Source organism: Clupea harengus, chromosome 5, assembly GCF_900700415.2.
Source record: "Clupea harengus chromosome 5, Ch_v2.0.2, whole genome shotgun sequence".
Taxonomy (NCBI): domain Eukaryota; kingdom Metazoa; phylum Chordata; class Actinopteri; order Clupeiformes; family Clupeidae; genus Clupea; species Clupea harengus.
The window spans coordinates 3532501-3542500 of NC_045156.1; the positions used below are offsets into that span (position 1 = coordinate 3532501).

General features: G+C 49.6%; 1 protein-coding gene across 2 annotated transcripts in view; it reads right to left on the reverse strand.

Moving 5' to 3' along the window:
* Window positions 1-10000, reverse strand: part of igsf21a (immunoglobin superfamily, member 21a) — a 168831-nt gene that overhangs the window by 58481 nt on the left and 100350 nt on the right. For both annotated transcript variants that reach the window (XM_031567343.2, XM_031567344.2), the window contains exon 3: window positions 1059-1180. In XM_031567343.2, the coding sequence (XP_031423203.1) occupies window positions 1059-1180 (122 nt within the window). The remainder of the gene's footprint in view (window positions 1-1058; window positions 1181-10000) is intronic.

The window sequence follows — 10000 nt, forward strand, 5'->3', positions numbered from 1 at the left end:
GAGGCCCCTTCCACATTTCATCAATTAAGCCTTAACTAGACGCCACGGTTTAAGCCCCCCCCTCAGCCCCCTCTCAGCCCCCCTTGCCACAGTGGGGCTCTTTACCCTTCATATTCCTCCTCAGTCCAGACCTTATGCATACAAAACATAAAAACTATTTTTTTTCAGGGGGAGTGCTGCACAAATGTGCTAAGACCACTGTAAAACAGGTGAGTGGGAGGGAGGAAGAGAGACAGAAAGAGAGAGAGAGAGAGAGAAAGATAAAGACAGAGAGAGAGATAGATGAAATTCTGTGCAGCTGTGCCTGGGGTCCACACAAGTAGAAGGGCACTATGTGTGTGTGTGTGTATAGCTCACTTTGACTGCAAACAACAGTTGAGAGTGAGATTCAGGCACCAAAATAGCTTCACTTTGATGCATCACAGACAAAGAAGCCACAATGCGGCAATGACCACACAAAGCAGTCTGACAAATCAATAGAGAACACTCAGCAATAACCCAGCAGCAGACCGGAACCTTCCCCTGCTTAGCCACACAGTGTGTTTAAAGGAACCTTCCCCTGCTTAGCCACACAGTGTGTTGAAAGGAACCTTTTCCTACTTAGCCATAAGGTGTGTTTAAAGGAACCTTCCCCTACTTAGCCATACAGTGTGTTTAAAGGAACCTTCCCCTGCTTAGCCACGCAGTGTGTTTAAAGGAACCTTCCCCTGCTTAGCCACGCAGTGTGTTTAAAGGAACCTTCCCCTGCTTAGCCACGCAGTGTGTTTAAAGGAACCTTCCCCTGCTTAGCCATACAGTGTGTTTAAAGGAACCTTCCCCTGCTTAGCCATACAGAGTGTTTAAAGGAACCTTCCCCTGCTTAGCCATACAGTGTGTTTAAAGGAACCTTCCCCTGCTTAGCCGTACAGTGTGTTTAAAGGAACCTTCCCCTGCTTAGCCGTACAGTGTGTTTAAAGGAACCTTTCCCTGCTTAGCCGTACAGAGTGTTTGAAGGAACCTGTAAAAAAAGGATGAAGTTTTGCACTGGAGAGAGTGAAATGAGGAGGCTGGCTTCTCACCGGACGGTGGACTGATACACCAAGTCTTCTCTCCTCCTGTAGTCCTCCATGTGGGAATAGTTGGTGTTGAACATGGCGTCATACGTGAAGATCTTCTGCTTGATGGTGCCCCCTTCCGTAACCTGTCAAAGAAGGAAAAAGAGACAAGAGATGAGGAACTGAGAAACATTCTACTTCATGCAGAAAAGGAGGCTCATCCGCTGTCATCTGGCGTATCCATAAGGCATTAAAGGCATTTGCTAGTTGCGGAAGAACTCTACACCCCACGGGGATAACGCCGGTTTTCTCCTGTGACAGCCCTCCATTGATCCATAGAGCATCATAATCTGTGCATTATTTATCAGGTGGATTGAAGGGGGCTTGAATACAAAGTGCTTCCTGACAGCTGTGCTGTGCTGTGGTGCGGTTTGGTGCGGTGCGGTGCGATGCGGTGGGTGTCAGTAAAAACACGGCCCCTACGCGGTGAAGATGCACGCCGGAGTGCACGCACGTGGCGCAGACGTAATGGAGACTGACATCCTGACGGCGTTTTGTTTGGTGGCTAACTGCCGGGGCTCCCGGCGGAGCTAATGGGTTGTGATGAGATGAGGAGGATAAAGAGAGAGAGGGATGTGTAATACAGGACAGGTTCATTTCTTTTCTTTCTTTTGCCTGAGATTCAAATCCCATCATCCACCTCCCTTCCACCCCCCAACCCATCACAATCACCCTTCCAGCCCCACTACCACTGCCAGTAAATGACAGAGCCCCATTCCAGTTGCTAATATTCACCGGAGAGAGAGAGAGAGACAGAGAGAGTGAGAGAGAGAGAGAGAGAGAGAGAAAGCGGAAAAAGTCGCTTACCATTTCAATGAGTTAGATTTCAGACAGACATAAAGCAAAGGCGGGTGACAGGGTTTTAATGGAAGCACTAATGCGCCTTTGAGGAAGGGGTGCTAAATAAGACCAGTGCGGAGTGTGTGATTAGTCTGGTGTACACAGGGGGTTGTAAGGAGGACCATTCTGAATGGGTGCGATTCCAGCAAACAATTGGAGTGCCTCTGTAACTGAAATGAGGGGACAGGCCAGACTGATTGTTGTGCTCTGAGAGGTATGACCCTGGATGCCTTTAGTCCTATCTGCTAAGCCCACATGCCGATGGATTTATGCTAGACTAACATAAATAACATCAGCATCATGGGGGTGGGGTGGGTTATATACCGGGTAGATTTCTAAAAGCACTGGGCTTCAAAATTCCATTTCAGCTTGCAGACTGCAGCATTACATATGTAATGTATCACAGTCATACATCGTACGTTGTACGTTATCTCAGTTGCTCAGCTAGTTTAAGCACAGCATGGTACACAGCCCACAACATGAGTAAAATCACTCAAATTCCTCCCACACACGTAGCAGGAAACGGGCGCGACGCTCACTCAGTCTATACTGAAAGACACTCTGAGGCAAAAGCAACAAGTCAGTGTCAACAAGTACCTCAGAAAAAAAGGGTGGGGGTGCTCCTAAAATATGCCACTCAGCACAAGGGCTCATTTGGCTCTACCGTCATCCTCTGGCGTTCCTTGAGTGACACCACTTTGCTCCGGGAATGCTTGCCACCGCACTTCAGACACTGAAATTATTGCCGCCATCTGTTTTCGCCTGTAAGGATATAAGGATGCGACTCAAGTGGAGCGTAGGACTCAGCGCCGAAAGGGGTAGCTGTGTACCGTGTAACCCCCCCCCCCCCCCCCCCCCCCCCCCCCCTTGCCGCTCACGGTGATGTTTGATGCCAAGGAGGTCAGTGGCTAAAAGCAAACCGGTGTTTCAAAAGGAGCATTTCCTCCCCTCACCAGCACGGCGAGCACGAGCTGTTCGTGGCCATCTGTAATAGTCCCATTAAAATTTCCTTAAAAGGCATGAGGCAAGCAGACTAGTGTCTTACACCACCTGAATCAGAGCACACACGTGGCTAATGTGCCCCCACTTGACTGCATGGCCATCTATCTCTGTGAGGCTCTGTTCTTGCCAGGAACATTTTCTTCAGAAGGGGGATAGTTGACAATGACTTGCTTTTAGACACTGAAAACAAATACATACGCGCAATAAATAAATCACAGCAGACGTAAAAAAAAAAAGAGAAAATAAGTTGAAAGGGAATTGTTCAGGCATAGCTTCTGCATTGAGAAATGATGGGACAACGTCTCAGAAGTGACAAACACTGACACAGCTGAGGCGGATCGGGCATTGATATTTCAGCAGCGGCCTCTCATTCATCTTGTGGCGCTCTCTTTATGCATACATATCAAACCCTCTCAATAGGCTCGCCTTCATTCCCCCTCTCATTCCTCTCCGTCGTGCGCTGGGTATGACAGGCCTGAGCAATCAAATGTGGCCGCCTCTCTGTAATGGAGAACTCTTTTTTCACTCAAGTGATGGAATAAGTCAAAGTTCTGATATCAAAAAAAAAAAAAAAGGCCCTGGAAAAAAATACAAAGAAAAAAAATTAGAATACACGAGACGACAAAACCGTCTCTCTGTGAGAAAGGTGTCCGGATGCAGAGGGCAGAGCAAATGGGAGAATAGGATGGTAAATAGGATGGTAAATAGGATGGTAAATAGCAGTGTGATTTCTTACTGAAGTAGTGGCACAGAGCTGTAATAGGGGACAGTGAGGAGCAAGGTGTCAACAGTCGACGAGAGGAAGACATCTTTTCAGAGCTCTCTGAGAGATAAGCTGGCGCTGTCCCAGACAGTAGACGACGCCAGAACAGACCCAGCCCGCAGCTGGCACTGATCCAGGGTCAGATCCGTTGTTGGACTCGGCAGAGGGATCTGGCTGTCATGTGTCCTCTGTGGCTGTTAGCACAGCTGACAGATGTTGTTTAAGTGCAGGCAGGTTTCACAGTGGCTCTTCTCGCACCCCCCACCCCCACCCCCCCCTCTCTCTCCTGGCTCCCCTGGGATTTCTGAAGAATTTTCAAAACTGTTGAGACATGTGGCAGATCACAGGCAGGTGACGGGACGGACAAGTAGGTGCATGAGTGAGTCACCCGAGGACGGCAGCGGCGGCGGCAGCAGCAGCACCAAAAGATGGATCGACGTGGCGGAGACAGGCTCTTCATCTAAGTGGGCTTTAATGAATGAAGCCCTTAATTAAGATGGGCTGGTGAGTCCAAGCGAAATGACACCGGTCTCTAGGGCCAGGATCATCAGAGACGTGCACACATTCTCCGCTACCTCTGAGACGTGAGGGGGTGGGAGGGGTAGTGGAGAGAGAGAGAGTGGGGTAGGAGGGAGCGTAAGGAGTGGAAGCCAGATGAATTGGCTTTGATTGAGAGAGAGAGGTCGCTCGGGGAGGCAGCACTCCGCTGTTGGTTACTCTTTGTTGAATGGGGGCCATGCATTGGAGGTGCAGCACAGGAAAGCACTGAGGGGAATGGCCTCCAACATTCTGCCATCTGGAGATATGAAAGGCAGGCCCGGGTGGGCGCGCCATGGCCCTCCTTTCATCTATCTCTCATTCTCTCGCTCTGGCCATCTCTTTCTCTCACACACTTTCTCTTTTACTCTCTTTTTCTCGCTCTCTCTCTTAATTTCTCTTTCTCTCTTTGTCATTATCTCCCTCTCTGATTGTTTCTTTCCCTCTGTCTCTCTGTGACTCTGACTTTCTCTTTCTCCCCCTGCTCTCTCTTTCCCTCATGGCCCTCTCCCTGACTCTCTCTCTCTCTCTTGCTTGCCAGTTGTAACGGCAGACTCCAGTGCAGAATGGCAGGACCGGGGCCATTGGGGAGAGTGTGAAGGCACGAGCGCCAGCCCATCTGCCATCAAGCCTCATCAGACACCAGACCCTCCCCTACCCCAGATAGTAGTCAGCTTCGGGCCCCAGATATAGGCCAGAACTGGGCCAAGTCCACCTCAGAGCCAGCCTCTGTCTGCAATGCCGACCCCCCCCCACCCCCGCCGGCACTAAACTGAGCTCACCTAAGCCCGCCACACAAGCCCGGCACGACTCTGGCAGACTTAGCGGATCTGAGGCGGTCATGGCTATTTTTAGCTGGCCTGGGAGGTTGCGTTGGGCGACGGGGCTCCAGACTCCTGGGCAGACGAGGCTGCTGCCGCTGCTGCCGCTGCTGCCGGTGCTACCGCTGCTACCGCTGCTTGGGGACAAACAGGATGTCTTCATCATGTCCCTGACCTGGAGTCAGTCTGGTAGACACGAGCGGGGACTCATTATGTAAGCCTGACCTTCCAGGTGGGTCTTTTAGAACAGCAGCACACAGCCTGTACAGGCAGAGTGGTCTAACAGGAGTCTACAGTTGAACGCTATGTCTTTCATTTATTTATGTCGTTTTTTCCATCAGCTGGGCTTACTGTGTCAAAGCAGTGCACTTGTAATGGCCTGTTGTCCTGAATGTACCGGTTTCACAATGGCAGCGCAGGGTGTGGAAAGACAGCTGGGCTAAAATAGATTCATGCTGTAATATTTAACCTCAGTCAAGAACATGAGCATGTCACTCACATAGAGTATTTTTTTAACAGGGATAAATATTTGTCTCTCTCCAGACTGGATCTTTCACCTCTTTGCTCATTATGTAAAACACACACAGACACACACACACAAACATACCAGTATTGGACAGATTTGGCTTAGATACGAGTGACACAACATGACACAACAGACAAATGCACTGATTAGTGGCGCACACACACACACACACACACACACACACACACACACACACACACACACACACACACACACACACACACAAGCACACACACACACAACAATAAAGCAAAATCAGTGTGGTAGGAGAGATTTAAGATGTCAAGATACAGCAGCAGGAGACAGACAGAAGCACCTTTGACTTCTTAGTGCTCCCTCCCTGGAGCCTTTAACACTTGAATCAGTCCGATTGAGCAGGCCCTCCACGTGGTGCCGCCATGTCATCACGCCCAAACACCAGAGAGCGTTTGAGTGTGTGGCTGTGTACATGTTTGTGAAAGTGTGTGTGTGTGTGTGTATGTGTCTGTGTGTGTCTGTGAAAGAAAGAAAGTGTGTCTGTGTGTGGTGATAGGGCAGAAGTGTTATACGGAATGGATGCCTCACAAACATACATACATTCTTTCACATGCAAACACATACACTCTAAAATATGCGCACAGAGACACACAAACAAACATTAACAAGCAATCTCGCTTTGCCCACAACAATGTCTGTGGAGCACTCGTTATGAAGCACCAAACTCCTGGGGGCTTCTTTGGGGAACGAGCGTTTCCCCATTGCCAGCGGATCGTGAATCCAGCGCCTGATTCATAATTGAGGGACAGGCGATCATCATTATCGTGCTCGTCGGCCACGAGTGTGTGGTAAAATATGGGTTTAATGAGATTAATTTCCATCCTTACAGCGATTTGGGGAACCATTGAAGCGGCGACAAAGAGAGATGATCAGAGCATTGTGGCGAACCTGTGTCTCACAATGGCTCATCTCCATGCTAATTTGCTTAATATTGTGCACTCACAATAGGGGAAATTGTAAATCCTCGAGGAGCACTGTTCTGCGCTAGCGCTTTCGACTAATGAGAAAGTGCGGTGAGTGGTGGCTTGCTCGTGGTAATGGTGAAGTTACCGTGATTGTCGCCGCCGCCACCATCACTAAACCTGAGCTGAGACCTGCAACTCTTGGCTTTTTCTGCAGCAGAGTTTTGAGTGCTCAATTGATCCTGTCTGGTGGGTCAGATCAATAAGGGTTACAGTTTTTAGGACAAACACACGGGGGCCTGTTGCAACAGGACAGCTCAATCAGCTCAACTGGGTGTGACTGCAAATGAGACACTTCTCATGCAGAGAGCCACACTTGACAGTAAATCAAAGTGTCTTGCGCATCCACAGCTGTTGTGCCTTGATCAACACTGCAATGTGACAAGATTGGGTACATTATCCAAATAGCTTCCAGACCCGATCCTGAACCTAAAACATTTGCATTTAGAAGATGCTTTTCTCCAAAGCCAACTCGTACTCGTGTCCGTGCAGATATATTGTACTTTTCTACCAGTATGTGTAACCCCCCCCAAACTAAACCCATGATCTTGGTGTTGTAAGCAGTTTGCTTGACCAGTTGTGCTACAATTACAATTGGGTATTGTAGTTTTTCTATGAAGACTCCGCTGTGGTGTTGTATGCTGGTTGGAAGCAGCTTAGTGGGTACACTTCTCATCTCCAGCATGGCGCTCTACACAGCAGAAGAAGACCCCCTCTAAGGCGAGACCTCCTCTATGTTAACCTGTGAGCGGAGAGTTCAGTAGAGCACAACCAGCCCAACGCTTCAGGGCCCCGGTGTGTGTCGGAGGTGGCTGTTTTATGGATTTCACGCTTCAGATAACGGCCTCCTCTCCTCTCCTCCCTCGCCTCGCCCCGACGGGGAAACGCAGGAGGATTGGAGGAGGAGACTAATTCGCCTCCGCGGTCTCGCTCGGATGCCATGGGAGGGGGGCGGGGGACCTCCAGCGCACAACCATGCCATCACTCCCGCCCTATCGCACGCTGACAGGGGTGACGGCCCCCATGACAGCACAACAGGAAATGATCGAGGCTTTACAAGGGAGTCCTGGGAAATTGGAGCTGGACCTTTGGCACAAGATCACCTTCCTTGTAAAAAAAATACTTCACCCTCCCCATGACCGGAATGCCTTACCACAACAAACACAGAATAATCATTGGTAAAATCAGAAGAGAGATGAATATAAACATCAAATACTGAGACACGTCTGCATATTTTTGGTCATATTTGCATGACATCCATCACCGCCTCCTCACTGACGTCCTGGATGGGTTCGACATCTTTGAGGAATGATGAAAGGGCGACGGGTGGCTCAGAAGTGCGGCAGCCGAGGCCTTGCGCCTGCTGCTAAGTGCGCCGATGGAGACGTATCTCGGGTCAGCACGTCCCCGTGTTTTCTTCCTCCTTCGCCTGACAATGTGTCATGAGCTCTCTGCGTGCTGTCACTCATTTCCATCTCCCGCCCTGTCGGAGTACCGTACTGCACCGTGTTGTGCTGCTGCTGCCACACCGGCGGTCGGGATTGGCTCTCCGGCTCACCGGAGCAGATTGGAGCGTGAGGAGATTATGGCTCATATCCGTTTCTCCTGGTCCGGCCCCGACCCTACAGGGACACCGAATTGGATCAGAGCGGCAGGAGGGGTGGGAGTGTGGGGTGAGGACAGGATATAGGGTGTGTGTGTGTGTGTGTGTGGGTGTGTGTGTTGTGGGGTGGGTGTGTGGAGGGGGATGTCGGTGATGAGAGCCTGTTGTCAGATGATTTCAGGAGGTCAAAGCAGACACAGGGGCAATTTGCAGCCTTGCGGAACGAGGCTGCTCAGAAACGGTCACCGCAGGTGTCAGTCAACCTGCCAGACACAGCCTGGTTGTAGCTGTTTTTATTTTTCTCTCTCTCTCTCTCTCTCTCTCTCTCTCTCTCTCTCTCTTGCTCTCTCTTTGTCCTCCAGTTTTTGCAGGGCAATGAAATCAGAGCCATCCAGACGGGTAGGAGACGCCGGTTCTTCGCTGTGACTCTCCGCTGTTTCTGATGCCAGACACGTCTCATCTGGAGCATATTTTAACCGATCAGAGTAAAGAAGCGAGGAATGGGGGTGGGGGGGCAAAAAGAAAACGTAAAGAGAGGATGAATTGAGGGGAACGTGACCCCATCCCATCTGAGTTCTGACAACTTTGAGTCCTGCGGCAGAATGTCCAACCGACACATGATGGCCGACCTCTGCCTGCTGTGTTAATTGTTTGTCCATACTACTCCAATGGGAATGTATTAATATGCTGTCACTTTTTGTCGGGACACATTCTAACAGAAAACACAAAGAACCCTGGGCTTATGTCACACTACTAATTTTCGCCTGACTAATACAATGAAGGACAAAAACCACATAAAAAAAAAACGGAGATGTTATGTAAGACCTGAATCAACTGAGAGACAAAATCATGTATTACATAAGCCAAAGTCTGCAACTCAAACACAAGAAGGACTGTGCAGCATTGAGGTCGTGCTATGCTGGCAAGACTACAGATTGCCTTGTCCTGCCTGGATTTGTCCACAATTAGTTTGAGTAAAGAATACAAGATGAATATGAAGGCTAAAGTTAACGTCCGTCTCAAATCCCAGTCTGTCCTTGTCTGGTGCTGTTTCTATCGTAAGGACCTTGTGAGACCATTATGCCTTTTCATTTTATTCTTGTCGCTGTTCCTTGTCGCCACTAGCACTCAATGTACCAGCATGTTCCGTCTCCATCACATTCAAGAAGTGGGGTTGTGGGTGGGCCTGGTGGTTGTGGTGGTTGTGGTGGTGGTGGTGGGGGGCAGCCTCTCCTCTCCTAGCACTGCAGATGCTTGCCGGCACACAAGGGCACGCTGGGGCGCGCTACAAGACAGATGGTCCAAAAGACATTATGGGCCACGTAGGAGCAGCCTTGTCTGCATATGCTTAGACAAGTGCAGAGAACCACCTCCCGCCCTTATCTTCTTCCCCTATAGACATGAGACCAACCGCCCGCAACTGCACACCGCCGACAACATAGGTGTTGCTTGTGCACAATGAGAGGGAAAACTGGAAATGTGCTCCAGTCATAAACGAGCTATGTGGATTCAGGCCTCTGTATGTGTTGCACATTGCTGCACCAGTAACCAGTTTTCTAATAGCATGTGGGCCACTGAAGCTCGAAACAGGACATCAGATGGTCCCTTAGTCTCAGTCTCTGAAATAACTTAATTACATTCTGCCTACTGCAGGCAAAACATGTCCTGGGCACGTCTCACCCAGACTTCCCGTATTTTGTGAATGGTACCTGGAGAAAATCAAATCAGCCTGGGTATACATTTAGTTAGTAATTGACTTTCTGGCGAGCATGTGTATGAAAATTATATATTTTTTTTTTGTCGTCAGTGCGGTGAG